Source organism: Struthio camelus, chromosome 9 (assembly GCF_040807025.1).
Source record: "Struthio camelus isolate bStrCam1 chromosome 9, bStrCam1.hap1, whole genome shotgun sequence".
Classification (NCBI taxonomy): domain Eukaryota; kingdom Metazoa; phylum Chordata; class Aves; order Struthioniformes; family Struthionidae; genus Struthio; species Struthio camelus.
In genome coordinates this window covers 11952343-11972430 of record NC_090950.1, presented here as the reverse complement: position 1 = coordinate 11972430, position 20088 = coordinate 11952343, and the positions used below count along the sequence as shown (strand labels likewise).

Here is a 20088-nt window from a genome sequence, read left to right as displayed (position 1 = left end):
GTTGCAGAAGTATTATGACTGATTTAAGGGACTGAGAGAAAGAGGCCAAGCTCAATTGTCACACTGCTTCACATTACAGAGGCCAGGATTTTCGAATGTGGGAGGATAACCTTGGGCAGTTTATTCCAGCGGGGCAGTTTTAAAGTCTTTGCTTTAAATGCTAAGGCTTGAAAATGCTGGCCTGAACCTCGATGCGTCTCGGTTTCAAACTGGGAGGTGTTCCACACCAGTCATCGTTCCTCTGGGAGGCAAAGGCAGACAGTGGGAAGACAGAGGGCTAGGGAATGTCTTGGGAGGCTTCCAGTGGCTCAGTTGAGCAATCAGGCTTCTAGATCCTCGTCCAAGTCCTAACCTGGTGAAACCATTGCTTATACAAATGTTTACTGTGCTTATACACAGGGAGAGTTATTTGGGGATTAATGAATTAAAAAAAAAAAAAAGTACGTAGCTCGTTCTTAAGGTGCACATCCAGTCTTGCAGGCTTCTGTAGGTCCCTAGGAGCAAAAAGTAGTAATTGTGTTGGCAGTGCAGAGTGGGAATGCCAGATTCTAGCTCAGTCCTATTTGGGCATAGTCATTTAATCTGTGTGTGTACAAATAGGTTCACATGTGCAAAAACCTTTCATGTGCTTGTCCTTCTGTGGATTCATGGGTTAGACATATGTTTGGAAATTTGATCTCCTGCCATTCTCAGTCAATTATTTTGGTCACAACTGAAATGTATTCCCCTTCCTATGAGAAGTCAATTGCTGGAAGTGCTCAGAGCACAGAGGTGGTGTTTTTCAAAAAATAAGGGTTTGGGGGCATTTCTGTCCAGACACGAGAGAGGAGCAGGTGAAAGGCCTGAGAGACTGATGGGAAGCAGAACTGAACACTAACATTTTAGGAAAGAGCAAAATTGCTTCCTTTTTAATGTAATCTGGAATACTTAACAAAATAGGGCTGGATACTTATCCCTTCACTTGTTTGGAAGGCAGTGTGACAGCTAGTAAAGTAAGTTGCCCTCTTACATGAATAAAAGTATCAGAACGTGATCTGGAGAATGTTGCCTTTAGAAATCATTAAAAACATATTTGATTCTCTGTGGTGTATATCCTTTTCCTGCTGTAAAGTTATCTGATAACATCATTTACAGTATCAAATGTAAAAAACATGTTACAAGGCAGAGATATTCAAAGAGAAAACCTTAAATGTGCCAGGTTTCTTTAAATGTGTTTTGTTTCAGTTAACAGATCTTTTATTTTCTTGTTTTGATTTTTAAGAGGACTTTTTTTCTGTCTTAGATTCTCAAAAATCTTTTTTTTTTTTTTTAAATAATTAATAATGGAACAGGCTTTTAGTGTCTACCCTGGAAGGTAAAAACCCTTAATCACAGTAACATCATTAGTGCTTTCAAGCATTTAATTTTGATGCTTGACAAAGCACATAGCCATTGATAAAAACAAATAAGTGTTGTTGTGTGCAATTGAGGGGAAAAAAGAAAAGCATGAAACCCCTAAGCTTCAAGTAATTAAATTTAAATATGTTATTTGAATTTAGCTGAGATAATGTGCGAACTGTGGGTATATTTTTCAATCAGTGAAAGACCCCTTGAGTAAACATGATCCATTTAAATTCAAATCATGGGGAGTGGAAAGTAAACCCTGCTGTGGTTAAGAAGGCATCTTCACTAAAACACTGGGCATTGTGTATCTTTGATATCCAAGTACTCACGTTTTAGTTTTATGAAGGGCTGCTTTCACTCATGGGTGCCTGCATGCCAGAGACTTTTATTGCATTTATTTATTTCCTGTTTTTTCCTCCCTCCCCCCTTAATTTGAACCAGTAATGAAAAACTGACACTCTGCTTCTGCCATCCTTTAAAGTGCCTCGAAACTGTTATAATTCAGCACTTATTAGCCTTGGGATATAGCTTTATGGCATTTGGGTGAAGTTTTTGTAGTACATCTGTGCTCTTTCTCTCTCTGTAGGCCACAAGCTCAGAACTGCAGTAATAAAACTACTAGTAGGTGTTTAATGGCAGGTTATTGAGGAAGTAGATAAAAGAAAATTGCAACATTCACATCAGTAGGGAGCGGAGTTTTTAAGGGAGAGGAACTGCTGAGCTTTGAACTAAGGAAAGTTACACTTAGTGCTTTTGTTAAAGGGACCCCTTTTTAAACACCAAAATATCTCCTCATTCTTCACTGTAAATTGCACTGTTCTGGTAGAATTGGTGCTTGATACATACTGTGTGTGCACATGTGGGAAAAAAAATTTGCTATTCTAAACAATGGTGATTTAGAAACAAGTTTTGACTTAGTATTTCTTTCTAAATATCTGGGAACAGAGAAGAGGAAAGTGAAGAGGATGAAAGAAAATGTCATCTTTTATTCTCTTCCAAAAGTATTCTGTGGTACTATTGCAAACATCTCAAATTTGAATGTTGTTCTTTTTGATCAAGTTATCCTCCATGTGATTTCTCTAGGAGTGTGTGGGTACAGAATGAACAATTATCACACTCAAATGTAAGAGACACTACTGTCTTCTGCTCGCGATCAAAGCATCATTTTACAGTGTTACATGTTTATCTTCACAACATCCCAAAGAGTCATTTTAAAGGTGGAGGGAAGAAGAGCAAAGAATCTAAATATTTTGCACAAGCTCACCCAGAGGGCTGGGACAGCACAGAGCATGAAGCCTGGTCACCCTCTCTGTTAGCTAGAGCTACTCCTGGCAGCTGATGGGATGCCTCTGTCATGGTGGTTCCTAGAATACCAACCCACCAGCCAACCAACCTGATTTACAGGGCTGTCGGCAGAAGTAAGAGAGGATTGGTAAAGGAGGGTTTTGTCCTTGCAGCAGGATAGCTTTAGTTACTGAGCCCAATCCCTCCAGGTCCATGGTGCTACAGATGACCTTCCTACTGCATAGACGTTTCCAGCTCTATGCCAAAGAGACAGAAAAGAGCTCCTTGGCAGCCTTTTGCCATTCTGGTACCTCCTCATGACGTGGATGTCAGCACTCCCAGGATTTCTGTATAGCACGTGGAGAAGCAGGATGAACAGCCAAGACAAAAGAGCCCAGAAACAAGTTACTCATCTGCACAATACAAACAAGCGAATGGATAAAAAGTTAATTAGGATGAAGTTGCATAATGGTTAGTATTCAACAGGTATAAAGGAAGGGAGAAAAAACTAGGGCCATTCTTGCAACTCTAATCATAAGAATTGACAAAGGAATTGATGTGTGATCCTCTTTCCTATCCTGGAGGCTTAGGAGGAGGTATGAAGTAGTACCTAAAGTGGACTGTCTGTTTTTGAGAGATACAAGAAAGCATTTGTTAAACTGTAGAAAACTAAGCATCATCCTTAAGAAGAGGCGATTAATATATTTTCTTCTGCTGTGAATAGCAATTTTACAACAGAGCAAAAATATGTTTCCGTACAGCACTTTACCAGCCTCGTAATATAGGACTCACTAAATTCCAATATAAATGCCTGCAGAAATGAAATGGGAAGCCAAGCAGGTTAAAAAGAGGGTGAGGGTAAGAAAGTGAACTTTCTCTCTGAAATTGTTAAGGTCAGACCAGAGTAAGTGACAGATTCTCAGTGAAAAGAATTGCATGGCTCCCCAGCATGAGGCACTGATTAACTAGGCAGATTTCTCTCTGGTTGGTTTATCAATAATGTTGTGTCTGTGTGTGTTTTAGAGTAAGAAATCTGATTTTCAATTTGTTAGCTGTGAGTGGCATTCTTCCTGCAAAAGGAAAGCTCCTGTTCTCTGTTGAGGAAGCGTGGGGTTATTAAGCAGATTCTCAGTCCTGCCACAGATCTAACTTGATGGAGCCACACCTGGATCCTCCCTGTTGGCTGTGTTTATAGTCTCCTCCGTCATCCAGTGTTTGCCTTTGCGTGTGAGAGACAGACAAGGAAAAAGAGAGAAGGGTTCCGGAGGCATTTCTAACAGAGATGCCAAACTGTCACAGAGTAAATCAGGAAGCAGCTCCCTGATGGTTTCACGTCAAGAGGGAGACACCCTTTTGTGCCTGTGTGGCATCTTCTGGTTATTTTCACTTCCATCAGAACTGTCTGATATGGTCACGTAGCTTTGAGGCTTTCAACATTCAATTTTCCTTTCATTTACTGTGACTGTTTTATTTATTTGTCTGTCTTGGTACTTTTCAAGGATACATGTTTCAAGGGTACTTTTTTTTTCTCTTTTTTACATTTTCATGGATCGTCATCCTAAAGTTAAGAGTAAAAAAAGAAAAGGAAAAAAAAAGGGAAAAAAGCAACATGTCTACAGCTTCAGAGGACAAAAGAAGAAATACATTCAATTTAGGAAGACTTCTAATCTCTGGTTATACAGGACAGCTTTGTTAGATAAGATTAAAAATTTCATGAATGTCCCTTTTTATCCCTGGAGACTCCACCATTTATACCAGCTATTGTCAGCATCAAAAGAGCTTGATAACAGCTGGCTAGAGACGTGACCACACAGCAACATAGCAGCAAGAAAGGGGCAGTTGGGTTCATAAATCTTCAGAAAACCCATTCCCCCAGCACAGCCATGAATCTGCTACTATCGCAGTCATAGGGAGAACGCATTGTCCGCCAGCCAGTCAAAACCTGAACTTCAGCATTCGCAGGGGCTCTATTGAAAGTGTAGGGTGCACAATGAGATGTTTTCCATTATCTTCTTCATAGCAGCCCTTATTATGACACATAGATACAGTTTAAAGGATCTTTGAGTTTATCTTGTTGCTAGGTAGAGTTTTGCCAAAAATCATTCAGCCCTTCCCCTTGACAGTGTAGTCCTACTTTATCTCTTGAACATGTATGTATTGCACCACATGGGACAGGGCCAGATTATGCCAGTTTGGTACATGATGGGCCAGTCTCTGCTGTCTTCTAGCTGGGAAACACCTAGTGTTATCAAAGGCAGAACCTGGCTCTTGGACGCTGAGCTTCCTCATTCTCCAGGAACTGCTTACCGGCTGAGGCACTAGGGAGGGCAAGTTAGGAGGCACAAATTGGCTCAGACTCTTGAAATACAAGTTTTCTATTTTTCATGGGAGGGTCCAAATTCATATGTGTTGAGCTTTATTCTGGCCTTACTTAATTCAATAGCAAAATTTTCTCAGCTTTAGAGAAAACAGGATTGGTCCGTCAGGAATTCCATAGTTCTTATACAGCAAATAGTGAAGTAACACCAGTTAATTTTAGGACCTAGAGAAGGAGAATCAATATGGACCAAAACCTAATGCATACGAGTCTCTATATACTAACAAAGGTCAAAAAAAGGCAGAATCATTTGGTACTTTAGCCTGTTATGGAGGTTTGGTCCATAGGCATCATGAACATTATGTCATTTAGACTACTGTGCTGTTACTTCAGAGGCTGCCTATCTAGCACAGCCCAGAATCTTAAAACAAGCCTTATTAGAAGGGAATTAAACATACTTCTGTTACAGAAAACAGCAACAATGCTTATTGGGTGCAACCCCCAACAAGAAAAACACAATTTCTGAAACTGCTCACAAGTCAGTAAGTCCTCTCGTTGTGAAAGCTACAATTACAAGCATACGTTCCTCATTTGAGACTAAATCATTGCTTATATAATTTTTTTCTTTTTTTCTGGCAGCTCCATCCCCAATTGCTTTGATCCAAGCTAAAGAGATAACAAGACACAGCGTTGCTTTGGCGTGGCTGGAGCCGGACAGGCCAAATGGAGTCATCTTGGAATATGAAGTCAAATACTATGAAAAGGTAGTGTTCACAGTGGACGAGCAAGGAGCTTTGTTTGGGCTTAGGGCGTTTGTTTTTTGTTTTTTTTTTTTATCTCATTTAATTATGGTTTAGTTGCAGATAGGCTCCCATCATTTAGTTTAATAATATCCACTTAAGGATTTCATGCACTTGAATGGTTGCTTGAAGTAAAATATAGGCTGTTCTAGCTGTATGGTATGAGTTTGTTTTGTTATTTTTTCTTACCTAGGAACCAAGCTTTTGTAGCAAGCATATTTATAATGAGAATCAATAATGTTGGTCAAAGTGAGGCATTAGCTTTACATCATAGACAGAAATATAATAATGAAGTATATAACACACTAATGATAATAAGATCTGTTTGCCAATAGCTTCTGCTTAGAGTGATGGTGTGGGTTGGATGGCTTTTAATAAAGAATAAGGAAAGCAAATTACATTCTTCATACTCTCTGAGGTAGAGAGAGATGTTATTCCTACAAATAATTTCTCTCCTCAAGTATGGAACCATGAAGAGAGCTGCTTTCTTTGAAGGTTGTCTGCCAAAGTGAAGAATTACCTGCTTTTGAGCTCATGCTCTCACACACATGCACACACACGCTTTTTAATTTTTTTTAAGAAGATAATAACATTTTTGCTTCTCTCATACATACAGCAAAAGGCAGCTGATTTTTGGTAAGGCTAAATTATGATATTTTCTTATGTATTTTCCAGCCAAAAACAAGAATAGCCCTTCATATGGGACTTTCTGGAAGATATTTGTCAAGGGTTTATTTTTTTATGTGTTTCATATGTTTTGGTGGGTCCTGGCTAGTAGGAAGAAAAAAGCAGCACCAGCATGGATGAATAAAATGTCATTTGTTCATCAACAGAATCATATTTGAGAACCTGGCTGCTTTCCAGAGGAATTTATTGGGCAATTTCTTAAATAATCAATGATACATGATCACCATACCTAGAGTTTCATCACCCTTTTTTGGCTTGCTCAGGGATCCCTCCCAGAACGCAGTACTTGGGGTATGGAGCAAGGCCGGCAGCAGAGGCCTTTGAGATGTATTTTGAGAATTCCGTCGTCGTTAGTCATCGTCTTTCAGCATAACACTTTTGGCAAGGAAGTGGGATTCCACTGTTCATGGCGCAGTGAGGCATTTTTCCTTGCTCACCCCTCTATCCTTTTGTTATTAGGACCAAAACGAGCGCAGCTATCGCATTGTGAAGACAGCCTCCAGGAACACTGACATTAAAGGCTTGAACCCCCTGACTTCGTATGTATTTCATGTGCGGGCCAGGACAGCAGCAGGATATGGAGACTTCAGTGGGCCATTTGAGTTCACAACTAATACAGGTAGAAACATGCCCGTTGATCTCTCTCTCTTTTCCTTGAGAGAACAACGCAAACGTGACAGCTGTGTGTTGGGAGGTTCTCTTCAGTTGCTTGGATTATGGGGCACCTATTCTGGGAAAATGTTCCTCCATAGCTGCATGACTCATGGCATGACTGTTAACTGCCATTTCTACTGCGGCACCTCTCCTCCAGAGGCTGTTAATAATGTGGCGAATCTGACGGTAGACATTTGTTTGGATAGGTTATATTCTAGACACTTAAAGTGAAAATACCTCAGCGTGGCATAAGAAGACATACATCCTGTAGATACGTGAAAGCCATTGATTCTTGAGAGATTCATGTACCTATTATTGTTTAATGTAAATGTGGGATGTTTCTGTATGTTTTTGGATTATCTCATTTGCAGGGGAATACAGCTCTGTTACTCTAGTGTTACTTTACTAGATCGGCGAAGCGTGCCTTATGTTAGCTGACATATTTGCGCTTGCCCTTAGACAGTCATGTAAAGAGAGAATTTTTGAATGGTATTATCTATAAAGCTTTTCACTTTGTTCTAGGTAACGTATAAATTTGCCACAAAAAACACAATTGCCTTTTAGTGGCAGGAAGATGATATGACCGAGCCTATTTAGTTCTGGACATACAGGCCTGTTCAAATCAATTTAAGCTCATGCCAATCTGTGCCAACATCCTTTTGGATGTTAACAGCTGAAAATAATCAATCCAGCAGGAAGGAGGAAGACATTTTAAAACAACTTGTTCTCTTTGTGTCACTTGAGGAGTGATCATCTGGCCCCACTGAGGGAAAAAAAGAAGGAAGAAAGAAGAGTGGAAAGCAATTAGGAGGGCAAAAAACAAAAATAGCAATTATACCCTCTGAGCAGGACTGGAGGGGAGAAGGAGAGGGAGTCCTTGTTCTCAGTGAACTGAGGTTCCCCAAATCATTACCAAACATCATGTCTTCAGCTCATTAGGACCCTCTTGGAAAATTGTGTCAAATGACTATATAATGAACGCCTGAAAGTGGGTTTGAGTACTACTCTAAACAGCCTTCACAAGCCAGAACGCCTCATTGAGTGCTACCTAGGTTGATTTTTTGAGGGTAGCTGACACTAATGCTCCCTTTTCTGTTTTCAGTTCCTTCCCCCATCATTGGCGATGGTACCAATCCCACAGTGCTTCTGGTTTCAGTGGCTGGCAGTGTTGTTCTTGTGGTCATTCTCATTGCAGCCTTTGTCATCAGCAGGAGGTAAGAACTTAAGCTTCTCTCTCTCCCCTTTCTTTCATGAGGGAGCTTTTTGTCTCCTCCAAACAAAGCTAAATTCTTTGATTAGCATCATAAACAGTGCATTTGCATTACAAGCCTTCTCCCATGTAGCTTTGATCTTCTTAACATTAGTACCACAGCAGCATGTGATGTAATGGCAATAGTTCCAGCTCTATTTGCCCTTCAAATGCAAAACTGATTCCAGTAACTGGCACTGAGAAGCAAGCCAACTAGAGATTTGTGGACAGTGTAATTTGAAGTTAAGTTTAATGAGTATGAGTACAGTAGATCTTCTTGGACTGACTTGTTATACACAGGGAATAAACAAGTATACTATTGTGAAGTAAGCTATTGTGATGCTGCGCTTGTGGTTTTGTCTTAGAGGCTAGCTATCTGTATGAGTCTGCATTAGTCTTGGGTTAGTCCTTCCGCTGCGAGTGAAAATGACTGTAAAACAGAAGCCTCAGCCATTCAGCATCGTATGCAGTGATGCAACAGACTGGATCAATAGGTTATTTGATTAGGGCAGAACCATAATCTTCTACCAAGTACTTGTTCATTCCCCCAGATTCAGCCCAGGCATCAGGAATAACATTGCGAATGGGGAGGATAGTGTAGCAGAAACATAATGTGAGTGCTTCCGACTTCATCTTTTAGTGTTCTTTCTTATTTAAAAAGATGAGCGTGATTTTGGCTTGGTATATTTATGAGAGAAAACTGGACGTATCGCTACTCCATCTCAGGTCTGGGATCTGAAGGATGCAAGTTTTCAAGATTGTTCAGTCTCCGATCAGTTTAATGGCGACAGCCATAAATGTGCACAACTTCCTCTTGATTTACTCACTAATTTCAAATTATCTTAAAGAGCAGTTGAGTCACTATGATTATAATATCTAGTAAGTACTCGTGCACTGTTCTAGTTTTCTGTGGGTGTTCAACTCAAAGCCTCCATGCCAGCAAGAAGAAAGATGAGCAGAACGTATGGAAATGTAATGCAGAGAGACGGGTTTATTAAAAGCCATTGCAACAGAAAATAGCATCACTGAGCTTGATGACTTAATCTCTTCTCTACTTTTATTGATCACTTTATTATTTAAGACAGGATTGATAGCAGGATACATTGGATTTCTAATTATGAGTCGCCACCTTGGAGAATTGAGCCTGTCGAGTTGCTCTGAGATGATTCCTTCCCCTCCTCCCCCTATAAAAAAAAAAAAAAGTCACTTCCCAAGGCTGATAAACACTGCTTGGTGATTGGCCCTCAATGGATCACTTTTTAGAAAATGAAATGTCAACCCCTTGCCCTCGTATTGATTCTCTTTAGTATCGGCCATAAAGCTGTCAAAGGAAAGGCTGCCTGGAGCCAGGTAGCTGACAGTCTCGCTGATGCTGATGTGTACTCAGCCAGTTCTCACTGCCCAGGCTGTCTGCTTAGTTATCTCTGCCCAGAAGTGTTTAAAGTGGACAGAAAAAGCAGACAAAGAATAGGTGGGTAGCATAGGCAAAAGGCTGGTCCGAGCACTGATAGGGATGGAGGTAAAAGCAGTCTAGTGCAGTGGGTTCAGAGATGCCCCCTAGCTCTGTACTGGTAGGCCTCCGGAGGCTGTGGGAGGGGAAAGACAGAGCAAAATGAATGAAATGTGAAGACAGGGCAACTGTTCTGTGCATACTGATGCATGGTGCCTTGTTAATTAATAGCCTTCCTCAGTACACAGCTCGCCGGTAGTTGGAAGTTGCTCTCAATAAACAGAATCTAATATTCACCGTTACCCTAACGATTTTAACCACTTTACCATTGTCACTTAAAGGTGTGGGCTTTGGGGATATTTTACGATGTTCCTATACCAGCAAAATTTAATAGCAAAATAATTATACATTGTTCCCAAATTACTTTAGCAGAGAAAATGCTTTCTTACCCATACAGTCCCCATGAGGAGGTTTTGTAATATAGCCATGACCTAAAAGTCATATTCGTACCATCAGAATTGTGCTTTGGCCTGCAGATGTAGCCTCTCTGCATCTGTGAGCCAAATGTTGGCAGCGGACATATAGTGTAGGTGCCCACTTTTGGATGCTGGGTTATTATTACTAATTTCGCATTATGTTTTTTCAAGTTATTACTCAAGTCCCAAAATTCATCTTCACAACAGAATTTGCCTTCAGGCAGCTTGAGCTGTTTTTTTCTATTCTGTGACCACAACGATTGTGTTAACAGGAGAACTAACCTGCCTAAATGTTAGCTTAAACTTCCTGAGGTTAAGACAAGCATATTGATACAGCCGAACGCAGGAAGCGTAGCCTAGAGCGTTTCCAAACCCTACCCTACTGAGCAGGAACACTGAGTAAAATGAGAATATTTCAAATAGCGTTTTAAAGGATTCAGGAAACTGAAGCAATAAGAGCTACTTTTTTAAAGTAGTAGTAGCGGGTGGAGGAAGATGGCTTCTAAAAAACCCTTTGGTTGTCTAGCAGTTTCTATCAGAAACTCTTGTTTGTTTCTTTATGCTCTGCTCTGCAAACTTAGCTGAACATATTTGCCCAACTTTTGCTGCTGGTTTTGGATCAGCACGCTCCATCAGCCTCATGTCTGAGCGCTGCAGGAACCCTCAGCTCCTCTTTTGCGTGTGAATGGCGAAGGTGGCAGCACCTCAATACATGTGAATACCTTCTAGAGTTACTGCTGGTGCTTGGGAGAGACCTTCCCCTCCTTATCCCCATGCCCCACCTGTAGATTTGCCTACGCCTCTGACCCCCACTGTTTCTGAAAGCTTCTGTGTTCTTTCCTTGAATAGCAGCTATTTCACCACCACCACCACCAAAATCCCTGTAATTATAGAATTCAAACCTGTGACAAAGGCTGCCTCTGTCATTCAGGTGAGCCCCGCTCTCCTCCCCGTGGGGCAGCGAGTCAGTGCCCAGCTTCCCAGGCTGTCTCACGGCGGCCTTGGCAGCCCCGGGAGCGTCCTGCCCCGAGGCAAGCAGGAAAGGTCAGCAGGTGACAGAGGGAGATATGGAAGGAGGTAGTTAGTTTGGAAAGTATTATTTAAAGTTAATAAGCTGCAATTATATTGCTTGAACAGTAATCCCTTTGTTTCCTTTTGTTTTTTGCACATCCTTGGGTTTTAGTGGGGGGAAGGGTTTTTTAAATCTGTTAATAGGGTGATTTAAGTTTTTAAAGTAAGGTAAAAAGCGTTTTTTCATACTTAAAAAATGCTTTCATACAAAGAACATTTGTGTTTCCTATCTCCCATCTGTATTTGAATATAAATAAAATGAATTTGAAGGGGTCCTGCTTAAGATGCAGTATCTTTTTGTTTTTCCCTGAGAGAGGTTGTGTAGTATCCAAAACCATCTCTGCAATCTCCTTAACTGACTTGGTCCAATGTGGTAGTGGGTGAGATTTTGTGCTGACTCTTATTCAGTTCAGTAACTTGGAGCAGAATGTAGTCCTTTTATTTAACTCAGCTCTGTTATGCCGATGCTGTAAGTCCTCGGGCAAATAAGTGTTCTAAATTGACGTTTGGATCCAGTGTGGTTTTTAATAATGCTGCTCTTGTGATTTGAAGTCATTTGTGTTTAATTGACTTTCATCAAGAAAAGAAGCTCCCAAACAATTATGGGGTGTTCCTGCTTTTTATGTCTGAATGCAAGTCCGCCTGATATTGTTGGGAGCTGTGCTCAAAAATAGGGTAGTCTTAGCATGTTGAGGAGGACTTTTTTTCCTTCTATTTTATGGATAATTTAAAGTTTGTACTGTTGATATAGTATATGTAACACGCTACACTGAAAGATGGCAGAGACAAAGGTTGGGAGATGGCCTCTTAGCTGGTAGCGATGGGAAGCTGCCATTGATCATAGGCCAAGCGCAGAAGGGGAAGTTAAGATGCTTTTTGCTGGTGGGCATGGAAGGTTTTTGCTGACAGGAGGGGAGTGGTGAAACTCAGGAAGATTTGCTGCAATCAAACCTCTGAAAGTCACGTATTTTCTTCCTGGTTTCTCCAGGCTTTTGACCCCTTTTAACTCATTTCTGCGCATAGGCCTTTCTCTCACCCAGTCCCGTTTCCCTCCTCTAACCACGTGCCATTTTCAGACTTTTAACACAGTCTCACTCCAGTATCCCCAAAAGGGTGGTTGTCTTGCCCTGCTCTGGGTTCCAGTCTCACCTCGCCTTTCCTCTGGTCTCGGTTTCTCTTTCTTCCTTCACTCTTGTTTGCTCCAGCGTGGACTCTTTTGCCAGTTAGTTAGCCTGGGTCTGACATGATGGGATGTTTTTGCCCCTGACTTCCATAGGAACAAGCAAGTTGAGGAGTAAACAATGCTAAGGCCTCCTGTTTGGCAGTGCCTGTTCTTAAGTGTGGTTCTGAATTTTCAGTGAACTGTATGTAAAACCCCAAATCAAACCTCCATATCTAGGTACTATTATACACCAGGGAACTTCTAATCGCAATACACGTTTGGCTGAGCTGACTTCTCAATATCCTCCCTATCAGAGTAACCACTTGTATTATTAACTTTTCTTAGTGCCACTTACCTTTGAGGTTTAAAGCTGAACTAATTTAATATATAACTGGATACATAATTGTGTGTGTAGGTGTAGAAATAATATTCTATAGAATTAACATACTATACACTACATTAATGTGCTCCCCTCAGAGGTTTAGTAGAGGAGGTCTGCCATCAGGAGTTCTTCTTTGTCTGCCTCAACTATACAACAATAAAAAAACCAAAAATCCCCCAGATCTACGTTTTTGATGGCCAGAATTTCTTTGCTGCGGTCCCAGTCTCTGTATTTATAGACTATTTTAAAATTTTCAGTTAAATAAGGTGTAGGTATTGGCATTTGCCCGATTGTATTTGAAAATCAATCTACCAAAACACCTCTGTTGTTGCGTTTGAATCCCTATATGATTGTGCTAAAAAGCAGTTTGGCCCCTTTTTGCCCTGAATTGCAAATGTACACGTTTGAAGAAAAAAGTAGCTGAGATGCAAGCTTTCTTTTCTTTGTTTAAATGCCGAGATGCAAATACAGAGATTTGTGCTTCCCTCCGTACTTTGTTGATGCCAGTAACACTTAGAGCAGTTTGAGGAGAGGAGGCTCCTGCCCTGCTGGTAGGTGTGAGTTGTGTCATGGGCTCTCGCAGGGGAGCTGCAGAGCACAGGTCGTGGCAGGTGTAAACAGCTCAAATCTCGGCAGGTCAAGAAGACCAGGCTTGTCTCAAAGTAAGATATTTATTTTGAACTGTAATGCTTTTTTTTGTTCTGACAGACGCAGTAAGTACAGTAAGGCTAAGCAAGAGGCAGATGAGGAGAAACATTTGAACCAAGGTAAAAGGCAATGGGGCTTGGGTTTTCTGATTTGATTCACAAAACATGTCCCATGTTCTGATCTTTAGGAAATAAGGAATGACGTTCCTCTTGAGATGAATGTGTTTATTTTCCTTGTTTGCAGCCATCCTTATACAAAAGCATGCATTTTAGTAACAGGGAAAGCAGAAGCATCTGTATAAATGTATTTGAGAGCAAGGACAGGAAGAAGGTTCTTCTATTTTCTTCCATTGTTCCTTTCCGCTAAAAGACTCCTCTTCCTGGCTAGTGATGCCTAGGCAAGATTTTTCTCCACAATACTCTGCCAAGGAGTATTTCCATCTTTCTGGATGGGCCAGAGGCAGTCCTGCAGAAAAGGGGATGGGAACTTTGCTGCCCTTTTTCAGGTCTGAATCCTACTGTTACTTCCATCTCAGTCACTCTGGCACCAAATTTAGGACCTGAACTCAGAATTTCTTTGCTCCTAAAACAGAAATTTCTTGTCTTTTCTTTCGTGGGTCCATAGTCTGGCCATTGGCCGGTTAGTGATGACAGTGATTTGTGACACTCATTTATTGGCAAAAGTCTGATTCTATCTGTCAGTGTTGGGAAATGTTAAATATTTGTATTAAAAAATCACATTGATGAAAAATACATTAAGTCCTTCCTTCTTTCATCAGTCATTCCTGGCTTACAGTACATTTTTATTGTACGCTCTCTTTGGTGTTGTATATCATTAAGGCTTTGGTCTCATATGTTCTGTGTTCAGCAGCATGTAGATCAGTGACTTCAAATAAAACATTTCTGCCTTGCAGGTGTTAGAACATATGTGGATCCTTTTACATATGAGGATCCAAACCAAGCTGTGAGGGAATTTGCCAAGGAAATTGATGCCTCTTGCATAAAGATTGAAAAAGTTATTGGTGTGGGTAAGTGCCAAAACTTTTGCATTTTTTGCAGTAAATAGAGTTTTAAATCGGCTTTTTGGAGAGTTGGAATCCAATGATCTTTGTATGACAGTTCCCCAAAACGAACCGACTGTTACGATTTGACAGCACAGGTGTGTGCTTCAGCTTCATGACCAGTGGATTCTTGTGCCTTTTTCCTGAAGGGGAATTCGGTGAAGTATGCAGCGGACGTCTCAAAGTACCAGGAAAAAGAGAGATCTGTGTTGCTATCAAGACTCTAAAAGCTGGTTACACTGATAAACAAAGGAGAGACTTTCTGAGTGAGGCCAGCATCATGGGACAGTTTGACCACCCCAATATCATCCACTTGGAAGGTGTAGTTACTAAATGTAAGTAGGTCATTTTCATGACAAGGCCAATTTGGAAGTCACTGAGAAATTAAATCTGTGGGGTTTTTTTTTTCTCTTTTTACCCGCTCTCCTGTGAAATGACAGATGGAACAGATCTACTGATAGCTAATAGGAGGAAATCAGCGCAGGACAAGTCATTAATCTTGTTGTCAGCTATAAATGGGTTTATGGTTTCAACTGATACTCTATCTGCAGGCAGCTTGTACAAGATTTTGTAGGGGGAATTAATACTGCAGGGGTCGAAGCCTTTTTTTTTTCCTTCTTGCTATGCCAAGCAGGCATCTTTCACATCTTTGTGAAACTGAGCTGATTGTTACAGGATAGGCAAAAGCAGATGGTAAGCAAAGAATTTAAAATGGTTGGAGGAAAAATATCAAAACAAAACTACAGTGTTGTATGTTGGAGGTAGAAAGCACAGATGTAAAGAGCAGGGCTTTGAACTGAAGTAGTCTGTTTTAGTATTTAAATTTGCTTATTTGCTGTCTTTGATTCACAGGTGTGGTAACTTCACTGTATTTGCAGAAATTTCCTAGCTGATCTTTCTGTTTGGTTAGGTTGGATTTTTAAAATTTTTTAAGTCTGTTAGCATTCACTTTGCCCGTTAACTCTGTCTGAGAAAGGGAATGGCTGAGCTCGCTGGATGCTCTTTCCAGGCTAGAGCTAAAAATACACCTGTGAGCCGTGTTTGGGTCCCAGTTCATAACGTGCCACTGAGCTGGTGCAGTTATTGTTCAAGATGGCCCTGTTCGGCTGCACTAGGTAGCACTTTGGTAAAGCGTGGCACTGGCTGCTAATCCTGAAAGACCTGTTGGTTCTAGGGACTCATTCGCAGGGCAGCAAAGACATCAGAGAGTGAGCTCATGAATTGCTGTTAAAAGGTGGGATTTGTGGAGCTTACCTCCTGCAGCTGAGACGGTGTGTGGGCTGAACAGGGACTCGGGATATTCATAGTGTAAGGAATTAAAATTAGGTGGGTAAGAAGTTATAAAATATCACTAGAAGAACATGAGATATCTCCAGTAGAGGACCGTCAAAGCTATCAGTAGCACTGAAAACCCCTGTCCCTCTTGAATGTTAGTGGGAGCTGGATGCTTACTTTAGAATTTATGTTTCTGGAAATCCCCCCTTTACTCATGTGTGTTTCCTTCTCCTAGTCTGCCTATTCTCACTATAATTGAAAATGTGACTCATATAGGATGTCACTGCTCTTCAAGACAAATTTCACTAGGGGAAAAAAAAGGGGTCTGAGACTTCTTTTGCCCATTGTTTTCTGGGCCTCAGAACTTAAATCAAAATATAATACTCCGTTTAAATTTTGTGGGTCTGTTTATCTCCCTTCTCCTCGCTCTCCCTTCTCCTCGCTCTCCCTTCTCCTCGCTCTCCCTTCTCCTCGCTCTCCCTTCTCCTCGCTCTCCCTTCTCCTCGCTCTCCCTTCTCCTCGCTCTCCCTTCTCCTCGCTCTCCCTCTCTTTTTTTTTTTTCAAACAGAGAAGGTAGTCTTTGTTCAGGTCACAGATGTTTGCCATAGACAGTGATTTTTGTAGCACCTCTGTGAAAGAAAGAGGCAACACGCATCTTTGTGTTTAAATCCCACCGAGGCTCTAAACCCCATAGCTGTTAGAGCTCTGGCAGTTATAAATGGCTGTATGCATTTGCATAATGCAGTTGTCACTGAATTAAAATGATTTGAAATTTTCACCGAGGAGGTGGTAGCCTGACCCAAGAACATTTCATTGCCTGCCTCGCAGTAAGTAATATTTCTGCTGCGAGCCAGCTTGGTTACCTCAGAGCTGGTGCGTTTGGTAAACAGGACTACTTAAGAAGACATTCATCTCAATTTCTCCGTAGGTTTTCTGAATGCTATGATAAATGAATGCATTTAATAAACTGAAAATTAAAATGTGAGATAAATAGTGGAGTAGATGGGGGTTGAGGGGAGAGAGGCAGCAAAGAACCATGAATACATTATTGGCTGCTAGTCAAGTACTTTAATAATTGACTCACTGATGGTAACTTCTCCTCTCTCTTTCCCCTCCCCAGCTCAAGAAGTGCCTGAGTAATGAAATTATGTGTTAATGCACTGAAAGAGTCTCCCTGTCTTCCCTTCTATGTTGACATAGTGTCTTTTGATTGAGGAGGGTTAATTAAAACTCATTTAGGTGTATTTGTTCTGTGGAAGGGTTCTGGTCACAGTTGCAAGGATAAATGAAATGGTGAAGTATGCAGATTTGGTTGGAGTTCTTTCTATTTCTACTGAAGAATGCTTGGAAAGGTGAATTAGAGGGAGAATGATGTTTTATCGCATCTCTTTCCTTAAGGATGCAAATACTCCGCCAAGGTCACTAACCCCACACGCCACAGTTTGCTTTATGCAATACCATCTCTTTTCTGCTTTGTTTGCAAATCGCAAAGGGCCCAGCTGCCTGACTGGCATTTCTCAGGCACGCTGGTTTGCGTGCGACCAAAAGAGAGCTTTGCTATCAGCTGGGAAGGGCGGAAGAGTTAGGGACAGGAAAAAGCCCAGAAATGCTAGTTTGGGACTGACCAGGTGAAATAAGTAATGATGAGTGAAATAAGTGATATATTTCGCATATATGTTAGCTGAAGTGAAGTAATGTAAAATTTTCAGGATAGTCAGTCCTTAAAGCATATTGTTTTCTAATGAAAAAAAGATTACTTCAGAATAGAAATCTGCCGAATGAAGGGAGAAGGAACTTGGTGAAAATGCACTGAACTGGAAATGATGATGAGAACTTCTCAATGCGGCAACATTTTACAGTAGCGCAGATTTCATAGCTGGTTGTTCTGGAGCAGATAGATACTGGTGGAAGAAGCAAGGAAAAGTTGAGTGGTTCTGATAGGTTAATTCTGTCTTGGTATCAAAGGTGTCTAGGGTCTAGGTGACATGTCCTTTAAGCCCTCTTCTCTGTTAATGCTGCTTATTTAGAGGTGCTCCAGGCAGTTTAGTACAAAAGTGCAGTTTCTCTGGGACATTCTCTTCTGTGTAGGAGAAAATGCTGTAGTTCCTTAGCTAAAGCAAGAGTTGAGAGCAAGGGTTTCCATCCCAGGCTGGTGTTCATCAGCGTGCGCTCCCCTGACTTCAGGTAGGCTTAGCAGTGCACATCTCAGGACCAGGCTTTTGCCATTCAAACTTTTACAGGTGGCTTAACTTCTCTATATCCCCCACTGCTCACTTTTAAAATAGAGATTATATTGGACCAATTTCTGCAAATATACAGGTGCTGAATATCAAGCAGAATTGACCACTGGAAATAATTAGTGTTACTTGTATGTTACTTAAATGTTTTCAAATTCAGGATCATGTGACTTTGTAGAGCACTTGAAGGCAACATCAAGCATTATTTATACATGTGCTATTATTTTTAGGCAAAAGCATCCTTGTGCAAGTAACATTACGTTTCTCTTCAGATTGCTCAGGCTTGGTTCTCTGTATTGTGCCGTGGAAAGCTGAGTGCCGCTGAAGCATTATACCCCGACATGTGACACAGTTCATTCAATCATTTATCCTGTGGTTGACTTCATGAGGCAAATGGCTTTGGCTCATTTATAAATAATGAGAGACACAGGATACAGATTCAAGACAGAAAGTTGAGAGGAACAGTTTATATTTTGCATTTCTGAATATAGTTATCTTCGAGCACCCTGTAGCTGCAGACAGTTTTTTAACTCCCCTAAAGTGTTGACGTTTCAAAGGAGAGAAAGAGACCAAAGCCTTCACAAATCCCATTTTGGAAAGCAAGGCTATGTAGTCTGCAAACAATTTAATTGCACTAAAGATTTCTGTCAAATCTGAACAGATCTTTGCTTCCTAGCTGGCAATTATCAGTTCATATATTCCCTAGAGCCCAGGAGCCGCTTTAACTAAGGCCCTTGTCAACAAGTCACCCAAAGGGTTAACCTTCCAGATGGGGCCGTTTAAATGTTCTTGTCCTATAGTATTCTTCTCTTGCTCCCCACAGCTGAGGCATAAGCTCGGTGCTTTTCAAATTAAATTAGATTGTGTAAGACAGGTGTCTTGGCAGTAAAATCATGTGCAACCCATTTTTATCCCATTAACATCAGTGTTCATCATGGATTTGTGTTTTTCTTTCTGCAAACTCCAGGTAAACCAGTAATGATCATAACTGAGTACATGGAGAATGGTTCCTTGGATGCCTTCCTGAGGGTAGGTGACTGCTTCATAATAAACTGAGGAGATTTTATACTGGGAAACACTTTCTGGTTTCTTATTCTGGTTCTGTTTTTGCAGAGGGCTATTGAAAATACAGCATTTTAAAAGACATTATGTTTATTCTTGGTAAATTTTGTTTCTGTTCTGGTTTTGCTCCTATAAAAAAACAGAATAAATAGGATAAATGTCATATTTAAAATACCAGGCTTTTAAATAAGCCATGTTTAAAAGGGAACAGTTTTGATTTGCTCCTTTTTTTGAAAGCAGCATACTGCTGTAGGCTCGTTAAAACTGGATACATTGCATACATCACAGGAAGCTGTAACAAAACCTCTGGGTTTGTACTTTACTGGTGAATTATAGACACTAGTTAGGAGATTGAGGAAATAACACTGCATTTTATTTCTGACAAGATGAGGATCCGGAGCTATGCTCTTTGCCAATTTCAGCGATGGCAATAACGTAGCTTTTAGCGTAATGCTCTGTGATTTTCTTCCTTTCCTCATATGCAGAAGAACGATGGCAGATTTACAGTAATCCAGTTGGTGGGGATGCTTCGTGGCATCGGCTCAGGAATGAAGTATCTGTCTGACATGAGTTATGTGCATCGGGATCTCGCTGCACGAAACATACTAGTCAACAGCAACTTGGTGTGCAAGGTGTCTGACTTTGGCATGTCCCGTGTCCTGGAAGATGACCCTGAAGCAGCTTATACCACACGGGTAAGGAAGGAAGGAAGGAAGGAAAATATCCTGTGGATTTTCTTGCCTACGTAAGATTTTTGTCCGACAGTGTGGGAGGTGAAAATGGTTTGTTTTAAAATAATCTCAGGCATAAGTGAAAACTTGTATCACAACATAAAAATAAACATTGGCCCAGGCTCCATAGCAAGTATAAATTGATGTAGTGTTATTGCTA

The 20088-nt window shown here is 40.9% G+C and overlaps 1 protein-coding gene across 1 annotated transcript in view; it reads left to right on the top strand.

The window, feature by feature from the left end:
* EPHA4 (EPH receptor A4) overlaps positions 1-20088 on the top strand; it is a 107642-nt gene that overhangs the window by 73994 nt on the left and 13560 nt on the right. The window contains exons 6-13 of the mRNA XM_068954155.1: positions 5624-5748; positions 6931-7090; positions 8228-8339; positions 13624-13682; positions 14477-14590; positions 14773-14958; positions 19103-19164; positions 19683-19892. Coding sequence (XP_068810256.1) covers positions 5624-5748; positions 6931-7090; positions 8228-8339; positions 13624-13682; positions 14477-14590; positions 14773-14958; positions 19103-19164; positions 19683-19892 — 1028 coding nt within the window. The remainder of the gene's footprint in view (positions 1-5623; positions 5749-6930; positions 7091-8227; positions 8340-13623; positions 13683-14476; positions 14591-14772; positions 14959-19102; positions 19165-19682; positions 19893-20088) is intronic.